Source organism: Anopheles coluzzii, chromosome X (assembly GCF_943734685.1).
Source record: "Anopheles coluzzii chromosome X, AcolN3, whole genome shotgun sequence".
NCBI lineage: Eukaryota > Metazoa > Arthropoda > Insecta > Diptera > Culicidae > Anopheles > Anopheles coluzzii.
In genome coordinates this window covers 23,271,521-23,288,833 of record NC_064669.1, presented here as the reverse complement: position 1 = coordinate 23,288,833, position 17,313 = coordinate 23,271,521, and the positions used below count along the sequence as shown (strand labels likewise).

General features: G+C 40.9%; 1 protein-coding gene across 1 annotated transcript in view; it reads left to right on the top strand.

Moving 5' to 3' along the window:
- The window catches only part of LOC120951900 (surfeit locus protein 4 homolog), a 38,826-nt gene extending 23,003 nt beyond the window's left edge, over window positions 1-15,823 (top strand). Inside the window, exon 4 of the mRNA XM_040370905.2 lies at window positions 13,245-15,823. Within this exon, the coding sequence (XP_040226839.1) occupies window positions 13,245-14,006 (762 nt within the window). The 3' untranslated portion in view covers window positions 14,007-15,823. The remainder of the gene's footprint in view (window positions 1-13,244) is intronic.
- Window positions 15,824-17,313: the final 1,490 nt, after the last annotated feature.

Sequence of the window (17,313 nt, the reverse complement as noted above, 5' to 3'; positions counted from 1 at the left end):
CAAATTGCTGTAAGGTAATTGTTTTTGTCTAAGCCAAAGATGTCTATGTGAACTCTGACAAAAGGTGCTGATTCTATGGGTCTAGGAGACACTTTGATATTGTATGGTTTCCGTTCGTATTTGTGCTGGAAACAAATTTGGCATGCATTATTCCACTTTCTTATTTTTTTAACCATACCAGGGAAAAAGTAAGATCGTCTAAGTTGCTGTTCTACCTCATGAATACCACGATGGGCTCTGTCATGTTCCTTTTGCACGATAATATCTTGACGCTGTTCGTTTGTTACGTCTTCTATCATAGTAGCAGTAATAACAAAGTGACCTTTAATGTCAAAATGATGTTTGTACACATTTTGAAACGATTGAAATAAAGATTGTGGGACAAGTATAGTGTTTTCCATTATGGTATCTTCTAAGCAGTTCCTCGATATCGTTTTCTGTATACTCTGGCTTTTGTATTGTAACTCTATTATAGTTTAAAAATGGGGTTTCTATTTTTTCTATCGGTTGCTGTCCTATTTCAAATACAATTTGATTTCTATAAAAATTAATTGGTCTTTCGCTATAATGCATGAAATAGTCAGGAGATGTTTGAGCGGAGTGTATGGTACCTACGTCAGAATAGCTGCTTAAGCTACTAGCAGGATTTGTTATAATTGAGTGATCTGTATTTGTGTTGACTTGTATTTCATCGTTCGATTTCCTACTCAGGGCGTCAGCAACTACATTGGCTTTGCCCTCCTTGAACTTGATATCATACTCGTAATTTTCTAACTCTAAACGCCAGCGCAAAATTTTCGAATTTTTGCTTGAAGATTTTATAAATATGAGCGGTTTGTGATCTGTAACGAGTGTAAATTTTCTACCATACAAATAAGGCTTGTATTTTTGTACTGCCCACACAATCGCCAACGCTTCTTTCTCTGTAGTGGAATACTTTAATTCAGTATCATTCAGTGTTCTGCTACCAAATGCTAGAGGCTTTTCAATTCAATCTTGTATCTGCGACAGAACTGACCCGAGAGCGTAATCGCTTGCATCGGTTGTAAGAATGAATTCCTGCGTAAAGTCAGGGTATGACAGGACTTTGTCTGATGCGATTATTGTTTTTAATTTTTCAAAGCTTTGTTTAAACTCTTCGCTTTCAAAGCTTTCATTTGCCTCTTTTTTCAAACATTTTGAAAGTGGTTTGGTTATTTTCGAATAATCCTTAATAAATCTTCTATAATATCCAGCTAACCCCAAGAATTGCTTGATTTCTTTCTTAGATGTAGGTAATTTCCATTCCAAATTTTTTTTTACTTTTTCGGGGTCTGGCTTGATTCCCTCACATGTTACAACATATCCTAAGAATTCAGCTTCTCTACGTAAAAACTCACACTTATCTAGCTGAATTTTAAGATTGAACATAGCTAGACGTTTTAATACCACTGAAAGATTTTTTGAGTGGGTTTGCAAGTCTTTTCCAATAACAATTATGTCATCTAAATACACAAAACAAATTCTACCAATTAACTCGGCAAGAATACCGTTCATTGCCCGCTGAAAGGTAGCAGGGGCATTTTTGAGCCCGAATGGCATTCTGTTAAATTCGTAATGACCATTAGGGGTACTGAATGCCGTTTTTTCCCGATGTGAAGGGTCCATCTCTATTTGATGAAATCCAGATTTTAAATCTAATATGGAAAAGTATGAGAACTTGCCAAGATTATCTAAAATTTCCTCGATCTGAGGCATCGGGTATTTGTCGTTAATTGTTTTGTCGTTTAATTTACGATAGTCAATATCCACTCGGATTTTTTTTTATTCCAGAGGCGTCTATTTTTTTTGGAACCACCCATATGGGTGGTGTGTATGGGCTTCATGAAGGAGAAATTATACCGCTTTTTAATAATACTTTGATTTGTCTTCTACATCATGTTTCAGATGATGGGGATATCTGTAACTTTTTGTGTAAGTGGGTTCCTCATCTTTCGTTACTACTTTGTGTTACACCACGTTAGTTGCTGTCAAATTTTCGTTAGTTCTCAATAACACTTGCTGATGTTGGTGAATTATTCCTAAAAGCTCATCTAACTCAAAGTTAGACAGATGGTTTGACCGTATAATCTTTTCAATATCCTCCACTTTTAATTAATCCTGAGTAGTCAATGGGATAGGTGTTATTGTTTCAAAATTATTAACATTTAATCCAAATGTTCCTTAATTGTCTGGTTTACTGGAGGATTTGCTCCTTTTTTTAAATGACAGATTTTTTATTCGTTGAATTATATAAGCCTGGTTCAATAATTATTCCGTCACTTAATTTTAGATGACAAGGAATAAACCAGTCACCATTGCTTAAAGTGCTAATGGTTATGATATGATGGTAAACATAGTCTAAGGGATGATATTTTACGAACGGTACAGTAATGTTTTCGAAAGAAACTGTCTCGTTTTCAAAATCCAATTTAGCTTTAGTTTGTGCCATGAACTCAGCTCCAATTAGTCCATCAAAAAATTTATGAAATTTAATTTCATGGTAATTTTGCAGGGGTAGGCCAAACCCTATAAGATTTGCTTTTCCTTCTTTCTCTATGATAATAGAACCATTTATATTGTTTATCTGGGATGATTTAGTTTTCATATTAGTTTTGATTATTCCGGGCCTCAGGAGGTTTTTATTTGCTCCCGAGTCAATAAGCAATTTTATGATAATGCCAGATTTTAAATTTTTGCATTCTATATAAGGAATAAGGGGAAAGCCGAGATAATATTAGCATTAAAAGAAGTAACCGCATCATTAATTGAAATATCTGTATCTAAGAACGACCAGTTAATATTCGAAAGCATAGCTGAATGTTTAGAGTAATCCATTTTTTTAAAGTTATATCTACGTATATTTGACGATACGAATCATCTGGTCTAATTAAAGGTGCTACAGCCGATAGCACCTGAGAGTTTATATCAACTGCGCTCTCATTAACAAAAAATAGATCTAATTGACGTCCCAGACTGTTTTTGATCCCTGAGATTTGACGGAGACTACACTCTGTTATTATGTCGCCAAATACATTATGTTGAGCGTTGCTTGATGAGTGTGCATTACTTGAAACATAATAGTTTTCAATGGGCGTCCAAACAATAGAAGGCATATTGAAATCACCTAACAATACCATTGAATCGTTTCTTTTCAGGCGGTGTTGAATCGCATCAATACTATCGCTGAGGCTATTTAACAATACGTTATTTGCTATCATACCTGGCGGGATATAAATGCCGCCTATAAATAAAGATACTTTCTGCATCCTAATCTTTACCCAAACCATCTCGATGTCGGCTGGAGATGAAATCAATTCGGTGATCAGATCCGTTGCACATGCAATTAGTACACCACCACCACGAGAGTATGCGCTGTTATTAGGAGAGCGATCGCAACGGTAAATGTTGTATTTGTTACCCGAGAAGAGCGAAGACGGTATTTGTTCGTTTAGCCACGTTTCGGTAAATACAATGACGTCATAGATGTGATCGCTGAGCACGAGAAGTAACTCATCCAGTTTCGTACGAACGCCACGCACATTTTGATAGTAGATCGTGAGAGTGTTGCGTTTCGACGAGCGATTATTGCGATTGACATATCCTGTTGGAGTTCTCTCAGTTGTTGTAGTTATTGATGTCGAGGGATCGTATGTGTGGGTTATAAATTGGATGTGTGAGCAGTGGCCAGTGGTGATGCTATTAGTGTATGATTGTTGGTAGTGGTTATGACAGGTTTCACGCGTAAAACCGATGTTGTTATTTGTTGTTTGCGATTATCAATAAATTCCCTGTAGGTTATAGTGCATGGCCAAGTGGACGGAGAGAGTGCTTTGTCCCTTAGTGCTGACGACATCCCAACTTTGAAGGATACTAATGTTAGTGTGCCAGTATCACGATCTTTTGGTGTCAGCTTGATGATAATGACGTCATCAGTCCCTAGTTGTTCCTTAACGAATGTCTCAACCTCGGATTTGGATACCGAAGCAGCGATACGAGTAAGGTACAACCAAAATCTTGGTGGTGCTGGGGGTACCGTCAAATAGGGTGAGACGATGTTGGCGGTGCTGCTGTACCCGAAAGAAGTGCAGGGATCACATTCGATGAAAGCGGTGAACGATCGATGAGTCTACGTTTCGATGTGTTGGACAGGTCTTGTTGATGTGTTGTATGTGCGGTGAGTGATGGTCTGCGTAGTGACGTTGTCGGTGCAAGTGGAGTGGAATTGGTTTGGGCTATTGCTTGAGGAACCATATCACCAAGTGCAGTGGCTAACGCTTTTTTAGTTTCGTCCAAAGCGGAAGCCACGCGTCGCTCAAATTCCTCTATTAATTGCTCTTTGAGAGATGAGAGAGCAGATGACAGCTCTTGTAGCATCAAGGATCGACCAGTACGTCGCGACTCTAGGCAATCCAAACAAAACCACAGGCACTGCACGGTGTGGAACCGGCGTTCCACCAACACCATCACACGTGTATGTCGGGTTATCTGAGGTCACAGGGCGCGAACTTCTTCTTCTTCTTCTTTGGCTCAACAACCGTTGTCGGCCAAGGCCTGCCTGTACCTACTTGTGGGCTTGGCTTTCAGTGACTTATTGATTCCCCCCATAGCAGGATTGTCAGTCCTACGTATGGCGGCGCGGTCTATTTGGGGATTGAACCCATGACGGGCATGTTGTTAAGTCGTACGAGTTGACGACTGTACTACGAGACCGGCTTATTAAAAGCTTAAAATATTCGACCGCATGTCCACGGCGCGGAACAGAGTGTTCGAGAAATGTGCCGCAGATTCATCATTGCATCCGATGATTTCAGGTATCATCAATGTTTTCAGGTATCATCAACGTTTTCAAGCATCATACCGAAGCCTTGGCATTGGCTAAGACAGATTCGGGAAGGGGCCCCGTGGTCTTGAAATAAAGTGTGAAACCCTGTAAAGAGATCAGGTGATGGAGGTGATGGTATCTAGAATCAAAGTGTATGTAGTACGGGAGGTTTCATAGCATTTTTTTATAATTAATTTTGAACATCACTTTTTTACATGACCTGTGAAAACTTTGCTCAAACAAGCTTTCTAGAGCTTTCTTGACGAATACACAAAACACTCTTAAAACCTTCATTCAGAAACAGAGGTGATAAAAATCAGCCTTCTAAATACATACACCGTGGGATAAGCCCACCTGTATACTATACCCACTACAATTAATACTACACTGGACAATTCTTGAAAACCACGTATCTCCGATTCCGCGTGAGTCGATAATCGCGTAACTCGGGAACAGACTAGTTATTTCCACGTATGTTGTATAATTATTCTTTTAATATTTATTTATTTACTGATTGATTTACTTATTCATGATAGTGGAACGAATGTGGGACTATGTAACGTGATATTCGAACAACTTACGCACTTGATTATATGAAGCGATGGCTCTTAAAACCAGAGTTGCCAGTCAACCGGGAAAACCGGGAATTTTATTTTTCCTGGAAAAACCGGGAAAAAACCCGGGAATGGGAGTGGTATGGGTGAAAAAGAATCCAAGAGCGTGTGTTTCTACGCTGGAGTAAATATATAAAAGCCGTTTCAAAAAGGGTGCCGTAGACTTCTTATTCTTAGTGTTGGAAACTCGTGAGTGCCCAACAGTCTGTCAGGTGACAACGCTAGAGAAGAGAGTGAGAGGGAGGATAAAAACGGTAAATTAGGAGATAAGGAGAAGGGTTGGTCCGCTCCTAACCAGTTAGTTGAAATTCGACAATCGGTACAAGTGGACTAATTTTTTGATTTAACCTCATACCACAGTAAATAAAGTGTTTTCTCTAAAAAATCCACCGCGTTTTTCAACACTTAGACTTCACTTCTTATCACATAAAGTTCTCACTACTCGTAAAACACAATCAAGAAAGTGTCCCAAAATTAAGAAAACTCCCGAAATCTCTTGTATCTATTCGTGAGGTGCATCATCAGCGTCGTGCGAGTAGCAGCATAATTCATGGTGCACTCAGGAAAAATCATTCCGTGTAACAAACAACAAGATACAAAAGTACAGGAAGTCCCTGAGATACACGGTACCTCTAATACGCGGAATAGGAGATTCTAAATATGACAGTTCTTTGAGCAAATTGTACTGATTTGACTCATCAATTTTTGTCAAATGCAAAATAATTACCTTTTTGATCGAATGTTTAAAACCAAATCAACAGGATTAAAACTGTTAAATTTAATCAGACTCATATCAAATAATAGATTACGTGGCTAAAACCACCCCCTTGCACAATTAAACGAAATTAGTGATATTTTGGCTAAAAATTAAAAGGCTCGACCTACGCAGAAATTCGAGATATTCGGTATTTTTCAGCCGTTTTCGCTCCCCATTAACCGTGTATCTTGGGTACCGCATATATCAAAATTGCTTAATCTTTGTTACTAAAAAATGTTTGTACTGAATATAAGAAAAATAAGGAACTTGACTGGTTCGGTCTTTTCAGATGAGTTGTTTATTAGTTGGCACCTCAATATCTATCTCAATAGCTATCTTCCAATCAACGAGGTGGATCAGCCAGATTAGAAACAATGGGTTGCTTGTCATACAGGGATTTCCGATAGAACTCAAGACCTCGGGACACTTCGATGAATATGCGGGAGTCTATCGCAAGACTGCGGAACATAACTTGAAAACTTCGACAACACCAGGATCTGCGGATTTGTATCGCAAGATTGCGGCACATTTTTTGGGCATACTTTCGCACACACCACTACAATCGCAATTTTCGCAGCTTGCACATTTCACTAACACTTGCGCAAAAGCACTCACTATGCTACTCGATGAAGCGGGCTTCATAGTAGATTGTGCATCCCTTGTGAAACCTCTCTGAAGCCTCCTTTGACCGCTGGATAGCTGCAACCGCGTTAAGGTCTTGGATTACCTCAGGAGTGTCCGAAACCGCTCATGGTCTCACGCCTTCGTCTGCCAATCCGTTATTCCGTCTTTAAATGCAGAAACCTCCACGCCATCGTGCCTTCTCAATGTGGGCCTACCTCTGTACCTTGCGGACAGCCTAAAAAGATTTTACGGGCTGGGTCGTTCGTGTTTATGTATATAACATGATCAGCTTACCGGAGCCTGGCGAACTTGGTACGCTGCACGACAGTGAGGTCGCCGTACAGCTCGTATAGCTCGTCATTATAACGGCTCCTTCATTTTAATTCCATTCATACGGGTCCAAGAATCCTTCTGAGCATCTTCCTTTCGTACGCAACTTACTCGTGTGCATGTCTCAGAGGTGTATTGGAGAACCTGTATTATATAGGTGCCATTATTGCATAATGCATTGTTTTACTAGAATGACATTCGAATGCAATGCATATTATTTTACTAGAATGCCATTCGATTCCAGTTGAAGAACTCGAGTCGAGCGGGAGAAAAATTGGTATCGTTTTTGCGATTTGAATCGATGAAGGTTTCATAGACATTTTTGTTCTAGCATCTGTGTGTTTGACAGTTGGTCGAAGGAATCGGCTGTAGGAGTGAGTTTAAAGCAACACTTCTTTGAAATTTTTTTTCCATAATTTTGTTGGAAATGGGGTAAATATGAGTGTTAATAAATTAATATTTAACCTAATTACATACGTAGACAGTGGCTTAAATTATTTGTGTTGAATTTGCGCGTTCCCGACAGCAAAACGATAGCAAGTCGCTAGCAAAACGATACCAAAATGAACATAATGAACGTGTGAATCAATTTTCTCGCATGTCGAATGCAATAAAATAGGCCTGATAGTCCAAGCTTCGCCCGTCACGATAGGTTCTTTGTGGTGAACTGGTTTCTCCATTTGGCACAGGGATGACCGTTTGAAACAGTCCAATGATATCTATATCATCAGCGTATGGCAAGATCATACAAGATTGCTCCTCGCCTATCAGATGGCCCTCTGTAGAACCCAGTGGAATAGGCGCAGATTTTTGGTGGTAGCAAAAGTCCCTGAGAATTTTTCATTCACCTTCACCCGGCAAATGACGTTGGTCATAGTCATTCTAACTAGCCTTATCAGTTTGACCGGTATTCCAAAATAGCGTCGAATAGTTTTAACCTGGCAATGCTATAATACTTGCTATAAGGTACACTGGTGGACATAAAAATAGGAACTTTTTTCTGTGACCGAAATACATAGTTCTTGTCAGAAATATTTGGTAGCCCTGAAAAGGCCTGTTTAAGTGGTTGTTAGGAGGTGGTGTTGCGGTGTTCCACAGAGCGAAAACACATTCTAACGGTCAATGTGTTGACCTTTATACGCTATCACTTCCTGACAGCGTTTGGCCATATCGCTGATGAGCTTACGGCATTCGCTTCTGGGTATGCGTTCCCACATAACCTCGCAGCGTGTCCATAGATCATCGGCTGAACGTGTAGGCTGGTTCTTAAGCTGACGCTTGAGAGTTGACCACAGATTTTCAATCGGGTTTAGGTCAGGACTCAACGCAGGCCACGGTAGAACTTGCACATCCTGGTTTGCCAAATAACATTTAACTGTTCGCGATGTGTGCTTTGAGTCGTTATCATGCTGAAAGATGTAATACTCTTCGTCTCCGAATTTTTGTCGGGCGTATGGCAACATCTTACGACTAAGTATTTTTCTATACCCTTCCGAGTTCAGTGTCCCGTTGATACGGAACAAAGGACCCGTGCCGTGCCAGGAGAAGCAACCCCACACCATTACGTGGCCGCCTCCGTCACTTCGGGGTTTTATCGTATTTTTCGGATGATACTCCTGATTAGGAAGGCGCCAGACGTATTTAATGCCGTCCGAACCATCCATATTGATTCTGGACTCATCCGAAAAAATGATTTTGCTCCACCAAAAGATGGATGCAGCTAAATGTTCTTCGGCAAACCGAATGCGCGCTTCTACGTGGTGCGGCAGCAGCTTACGAACCTTCCGCGGGGCACAGAACCCAGCGGCGTGTAAACGGCGCGACACCGTTTTCGCCGAAACTTGCAAACCAAGTTCCTGCTTGATACGAGCGCAAGTTCTGAAAGGTTCCGCCCTGATCATCTCAACAATCTGCGCGTCAACGTCGGCCGTTGTTTTTCGCGGACGACCTGTCGATTTACCCGTAGTCTACGAATGGCGTTGTCCACAAACGTCCGCGAACGGCCGAACGCCTTGCAGATTGTCTTGATCGGCACGTTCTCACGATATAGCCCCTATTTTGTGGAATTTTTAAATAGCAACCTTTCAACTTGACCACTGATGGAGGAATGAAGCGCAACACGGTTTGGCTCTCCTTTTATACTGCCGCAAAACGCTGCCGGCACTCAAAACTCAGATAAGTAGCGCACCAAAAATGAGAGTATAAAAGGCAAAAATCGGCAATTGCAAATTCAGTACGCCTCGAACTGTTGGCGATGACACACCTAGTGTACGCAAAAAAAACACACAAATTTTTTTTTCCTATTTTTATGTCCAGCGGTGTACCTCCCATGGAGACATGGCGACGTTTATCCAAATTACGTCTGTCGATGCCTGCGGTTATGGTCTGCGACCCTCATCTTGAAGTGGGAACGCCCAATCAATCTGTAAACTTCTCTGCTCCGTATGGGACTTTAAGGCAAAATCAAATCATACGCGTGTCACATTATCGTCACTTTCGGTCGGTCAGATCCGATAAACATAATGGAAGTCGCCTTCAGATAAGTTTACAATTGATATTAATTTAGTGTGTCTCAATCTGGATTCCGTGAGCGTTTGCGTGTTCGTCAATTTAATTAAATGTAACGTCCTGTAGTTTGTAAGCACCTACTTCATTAACCTAGTGTTTATTATTTGTTATATTTCCAGCTCTTTGATTCGCAAGCCAAATCGAAGCCATATATACCGATATTATTCGAAACATTCGTAGAATGTGCTGGACAAATTTTCTGATTGATGTTGTTTCAATGGTCTCCGTTTATATCTTCGTAAATGATTTGTCATATCGTTTGGTCTTTCATTCCACAAAGTCCTCTGGAACAAATGCCCTCTGGAAATGTAGTAGACATTTGTGATTCTGAACTTGCTCGAGTCTCATTTATCAAAGACCTCGGTGGAATATCAAAGAATAGTTGGATGAAAAAATACTGTTTAACGTACGTGTCGAATTCATCTTAAAAAAGCCAACAAAGCTACTGGATTAATCCTTTGTTTAGCTTCCAAGATAAGAGATCCGATATGTCCTTGAACTGCTGTTTTGTCCGTCTCGTGAATACGCTGCAGTCGTTTGGTCTCCATCCGATATGTCCTTGAACTGCTGTTGGGTCCGTCTCGTGAATACGCTGCAGTCGTTTGGTCTCCGTCTGGTATCACTTACATGGCAAAGTAAAGTCGAACGCAAGTTTACCCGTATCGCCATTCGCCTCTTCCTTCCCAATCAGTCGTATATTCCTCCATACCATGTCCGTTATCGTCTACTTAGTTTGGAGCCTGTTCAAATCAGACACTCCATCATCTAATCCCAGTTTGTGGCCAGTCTCCTCTCCTCTGTCCTTGATTCCTCATCTCTTTTAGCGCGTATACCCCTTTATGTCCCACCCTTACAGATTCTGCTTCCACCTTCCCACTTCATCATTCGTACACCCGTTTACATTCCTTCCTCTCCTTAGCCAAATATTGTTAAGCCAAGTATTGTGAGTCAAATGTTGTTAGGCTGTAGGCGGATAATTGACATAATAAAAGAAAAAAAAAGTAAATTAGGACTTTCTTCTATGTCACCGTAATAACGTAATATCTCCCTTCTTGTATATGGGGTAGATGATGCCCTGATTCCAATCACAAGGCATCGATTCGCTATCGCACACCTCAATAACAATTCGACGAATCTCGTTTCATAGTCGTGCTCCTCCATTCTTGACTAGTCAGTTACAATTCCGTCGGTTCCGGGTGGCTTGTTATTTTTCAGCCGACGGATGGTTTTTTAAGTTTCGTCGATGCTAGGTGGCAATAGTATGACGCTGTCTACTAGTAGAGCCTCTAGCTGTTGGTTAAACTGGTCGTTGAGTACAGTAATTATCCGATATACGCTATCGTACGGGACCGAGCGCAATAGCGTATCTCGAGTTTTCGCGTATAGCGGATTCCTATGGAAAAATAGTTTACACTACCGGTTCGAGGGTTGAAAAATATCGCCACAGAGTTTAGCATTTAAGGTTTTTGTTATAAAACAGGTATCTTCTTCAAAAATTTAATGCAAAATGCATTAAGAACATCACAGAAATTCAAAAAGAGCATAAAATAGTTCAAAGGATTAAAGTATTTGCAAAAACACATGGAGCTGTCAAACGTAGAGGAATCGCGTACTGCGAATTCGCGTATATCGAGTATCGCGTACTGCGGATAATTGCTGTAATTCATCAAAGTATTGAGCCCACCGCGACCCACCCATCTGCTATCACTTGGTAAAACTTTCGTGTCGGTCCATACGCCTCTCTGGTTTGCCGTAGAGAAAAAAATAACGCTTTTTTTGAGACTGGATGAATGATAACCAGCTTCCAATTCTCCGGTAGTTTTTCCTACTCTCAGTTTCTCACGATCAGTTGTTGCATTTCGACGTTAAGCCTCCCCGGTCCCATCTTGAAGAGCTCGGCCGCCAGACCATCGCTGCCAGCAGACGCATTGCTCTTAAGCTGCTTGATGGCATATAGGAGTAAACTCGCTCAGTTCCTCCTTCAAACTTCTGTAAAACAAGCGGGTGTTTCCCGACTGGGAAACAAGCGGGCCGCTCCAACAGCTGTTCGTCCGACTCTGCAAAACGGCGCTGCTTGGCTTGGAGGCACGGGGTTTGCTGTTTCCTCAATCGTTTGTAGTTTTCCGCGTTCTGTTGGGTTTCACGTGCGGGCGAGTGCTGCATTCTGCTCGGATAGTGCGCCTCTGCACTTTTCGTCGAACCATTCCTTTTTCTCTCCACGAGATAAGCGGCCAATCTTTGATTCGGCTGTAGTGCTGATGCTTCGTTTCACCATACGCCAGTGGTCTGCAAAGAGCATCGCCGCGATGTTGTTGGCGGCTGGAAGTGCTTTTCCGAGCGCTGTCGCGTACCCCTCCGGCACATTAGCTTAGCACACTTCAACCGGTCCAGGTTGAGTCTTGGGGTAGGGTGACTCCGTTGGTAGTTTAACCCGGAGAATTTCTGGACCAGCGTTATCATGATCAGGAAATAGTCCGAGTCGACGTATGCGCTTCAATATATTTTGACATCGATAACATCCGAGAAGTGCCTTCTGTCTATCAGAACGTAGTTGATTTGGGCATTGAAACACCCCTAGGGTATCTTCAGATGTAGCTAAGGCGGCGTGCATGCTTGAAAAAGGTGCTGCGGATGCGAATCAACTAATGAAACATTATTTTACGGGTAGCTTAGATTCCAGATGATAAAAGTGAAAAATTCAAACTTGCCATTTGTTCTCCGATTATATTGGTTAGTGATTGCAATCAATGCGTCATTTTTAAGACACAATAGGCTACCATTTACTCACACATTCGTTTCAGAAAAAAACTGTTACAGGGTTTCACACTTTATCTCAAGACCGCAGGACCCCTTCCCGAATCTGTCTTAGTCAATGCCAAGACTGCCGTATGATGCTTGAAAACGTTGATGATACCTGAATTCATCGGATGCAATGCTGAATCTGCGGTACATTTCTCGAACACACTGTTTCGCGCCGAGGACATGGGGTCGAATATTTTTTTATACGGATAACCTTTGTGTGCATCAGTGTACTGGACACACCTCATTATTCTTTTCGTGTTTTTATCAGAAAAGAGTATTTGAACAGTTCAAACTACCGTTTTCAGGTATCATCAACGTTTTCAAGCATCATACCGCAGTCTTGGCTTTGGCTAAGACAGATTCGGGAAGGGGTCCCGCAGTCTAGAGATAAAGTGTGAAACCCTGTATCTTAAATCAAACAATCATCAGTATCGATCGAAAAATGTAATATTCAACGCTGTTTGTTTGCCAAACCTTTAGAAACACTTCAAACGATTCAGGTGATGTGTAAGTAAATTGTAAACTTAAGTGTTTCATAATTCTTTATATCATTTGGCACATTTTTTAATGAACAGTAAGACATATTAAAACCAGGATGTATAGAAAGAACTGTTTTTCAGAATAAATAATTTGATAGTTTTAGTATGGTTTTACTCATTTCAAAGTTCTTTTTTTAATAAATTTTGTTATTTAATTATTTTTGCAGGTAATTAGAAAAGGCAAACATGTCCTCCCACATGTCGCCCGGTTATGCCTGATAGCAACATTCCTTGAGGATGGTATCCGGATGTGGGTGCAATGGAACGAGCAGCGCGAATACATGGATATGAACTGGGGATGTGGAAAATTTTTGGCCACAACTTTTGTTCTTATTAATCTATTAGGACAGTTAGGAGGATGCGTTATGGTTCTAGGACAACTGAAGGTCAGCATTGCCTGCTGGATTCTGTTTGCCATTGTCATCCTACAAACAATCGCTTATTCTGTTCTATGGGATATACAGTTCCTGTTGCGTAATCTCGCCTTAATTGGTGCACTCTTACTCGTTCTAGCGGAGTCACGAGGTGAAGCTCGGTCACTTTTCGCAGGTATTCCATCGCTCGGGGAAAACAAACCTAAGAGTTTCATGCAGTTAGCGGGGCGAATTCTTCTTGCATTCATGTTTATCACTTTGATCCGCTTCGAACTCAGTTTCATGCAAATACTGCAAGATATTGTAGGATCCATATTGATGGTGTTAGTAACAATTGGATATAAAACAAAGCTCTCATCTCTTATTTTAGTTGCCCTGCTTACTATTCTGAACTTATACCACAATGCTTGGTGGACTATACCATCATACAAACCTCTTCGCGATTTTCTTAAATATGACTTCTTTCAGACGCTCTCTGTTATTGGTGGCTTATTAATGATTGTATCACTAGGGCCAGGCGGTGTTTCTATGGATGAGCACAAGAAAAAATGGTGAACAGGCTTAATACAAAATCAAAACAGTCGTTAAAATTTAATTAAAAATCAATTACATTCATTTTTTGCAAACAGGCAGATTGAGACAAAACCAAGTTTTATATTGCACAACAAGTTTTTCTGGTATGAATAGGAACGAGTAAATGGAAAAAAATCTTTCTAGCTATGTTAATCATTCCAATAATACGATGTATGTTCTATGAAAACAGCAATAGCAATTACAAATAAATATATACCGTGACAAACCAGCAAAAAAGAACAAAGTTTCAATATCATTTCAAATTTATGAATGTGTTTTTAGCCAGACATGGAGTACTTGAGAAATTTACGTCATTGTAAAAACCAGTGATTTATTATAGCGAGTTTATTTTTATCGTCCGTAACAGCCCTATCCAGGCAAAATGTTCAGTCATTTGGCATACAATTTTAAGACTTACATCCTACATGGATTATAAGTACTTTTTATCGCGTCACTCAAACACGCCTAGAGCGCCCAAGACGCGTGATCAGTATTGCGAACGGTGATAATCATCGATTCAAAATTAAAAAAAATATATACGTTTAAAAACATTGCATTCTAGATTCACGTTTTCATTCGACAACCACGGAAAATGCCATTTGACACGATGATATTTTTTGGTACAATCATTTGACTTATTAATTTTTCTGTACGTCACGTAAACTAGGGTCCTTTTTTCGTGTTTTCGCGCGAATTTCTATACTCTTGTTAGTGAACATCATTTATAAATATCGGCAAATGCACGATTAAGCGGTTCTAGCTTCAATTTAAAAATGTTAAATGACATTCATTCTACTTTTTTTTGCAATCATGTCATCGCAAAAGCGCTGACTGTTATTACACAAATGATTGTCGCTCTTGGAAAGTCGTGTCATGGTAACCGTGACAATCATGAACGAAAAATGATCTCACAGCGGCTTACTGCGAATGTCATAAAAAAATTTCGACAATTAACAACATTGCACGTGACCATAGACCATTCCATAGACCAGGCATAGACCAGTGGGCGAATCAATGTGCGATCTCACATTTCCTGCGGTCATCTTGGGATGGACGTTATTTCGGACAAAGACAGCAGCAGCAAAATCTCGAGTTGCATTGTGCAGAGGGATCGTGTATACTATGGGCTTCACCGACTGCTGAGATCCAGAAGACTACATTTAGGCTATCAAGTTATATGTCCTGGGGTGCGATAGTGTGCCCGAAAAGGTGTGCCGTAGTCTTGCGATACAAATCCTCAAATGCCGGTATCGCCAACGTTTTCACGTATCGTTCCGCAGTCTTGCGATTGACTCACACCGATTTATAAAGTGTATAAAAACATATCGCGACGGTAGTATGAAACGCGCTTCGCAACCAGAACGGCTGCAAAACGATTTCGCAACAATAACACTAAGGGGGCGGTCCCGTGGTACATTCGTTAACTCGAACGACTCAATAAAACACGTCCGTAATGGGTTAAGTCCGGAATGGACCGTCTCCCCGTAGTAAGGAATGGCTTTCCGGCTACGTGATATTGAATAAAGTCTTGAAAGCCTTGATAGGTCGGCATGTCTGCGTAGGACGTTACGCCAAATAGAAGAACACTAAATGACAAGCAAACACCAGGGCATTTACTTAATATTTTGATGAACAAACCTCATAACAGGAAGGTTAGTAACCGCATAATGAAAATATACCAATCCTAGTCGTAAACATAAAATAATTGTAAAAAGATATTGTGCCATCACTGTTCAAGAATTGGTCATAAATAAAGGTTATTAAAAACTGTGAGATAGTTCACTAGTTTCAGACATGTAGATCACTTGTGTTAACGCTAGGGTTATCACACAGCAGACTGTGTGATAACAACACAGCAGTCAGAGCGCGGTATGAGCATACGCGTTATATGGATTTGAGGTGTGCGGTGCAAACTCACGAACAAGAGCGCGAACTTATCACTGGAGAGAGGCCGCGTGTTTTTTGACAGATAAAACCATAGATAGCGAAGAAATCAAGTGACCAAAAAACGAGAATATAAAAACAGAGTAAGACACACATTTAGTTTACAGTTTTATTTCATAAACCAGAAATTCCGAAAGCAGTATCCTGCGCAATCACACTTGTGTTTCTCCCCATTAGCAGATTCCGCCGAAGACTCTGCTTAATTTAATAACCACGTTCTGTTCCTCTTGAATCACTGAGAGCACCAGACCCACCAGAAGCACCACCTGTTCATCGATTTGATGGCGGCCTTCGACCCCATAGACCGGAATAAGCTATGGAAAATCATGCATCGGTACCACTTCCATGGGAAGTTGATTCGGCTGTTAGAGGCCACCATGAATGAGGTGCAGTACAAGGTGAGAGTATCGAACTTGACGTCGGAATCGTTCGAATCTCACAGGGGTCTGAGGCAAGGTGACGGATTCTCCTAACTGCTCTTCAACATCGCCCTGGAAGGTGCCAATCGTGGCGCGGGGCTAGACTACGACATCCGTGGCACGATCCTCTACCGTTCTCTCCATTTTCTTGACTATGTCAGCGAAGGTGTGTCAGGCGTACTTCCGAATCAAACGCGAAGCAGGAAGAATTGAATCGAGAATCAATGCGACGAAGACGAAGTATTTGCTTGCCGGTGATTCAGATCATCTGTGGAGTGTAGAGATCAGGAATAGGACACAGGAATAATAAAAAAAGAGGAAAATACATTAAAAATTTGAAAAAAAAGAAATAAGGGAGTAAAGCGGTAGGATTCGTCAAAATCATCTAAGTTAACGTTCAATTTGAGTACCGATAATGCAAGATAATAGTAACAAAGGAAAATAAATCAAGCAAGAGCGAAAACGAAAAAGGGGCGAGAAAGCACGGAAAAAAGGAAACGGGGATCGTCAGTCTTGTGATTGATCTGAACAAGAAAGCAGCAAAACCAATAAATGCAGAATTCGGAGAGCAGAAATCACCACACTACTTACGACGAGTTAGTGAAGTTTCTCCGAGATCATTGTAGAATGTTACAATCTGTGGAATCAGTGAAATTCGATCCATCGGACAAAGCCTCATCACAGTTTCGACGCAAACCGGTCCAGAAGAACACAGCAGCGTATTCGACAGTGTCCTTAGGTGCAGAGGAAAAGTGTGTTTTTTTGTCGTGACGTGAAACATTCTCCTTGCAAGTGCGTTATGTTCCGAAACATGGCAGTGAATGATCGAAAAGATTTAGTGAAGAACAAGAAACTGTGTTTCAATTGTTTATCATTGGGTCATACGGTTAAGGACGGTCCATCAGGTACATGCCGTATTTGCCACA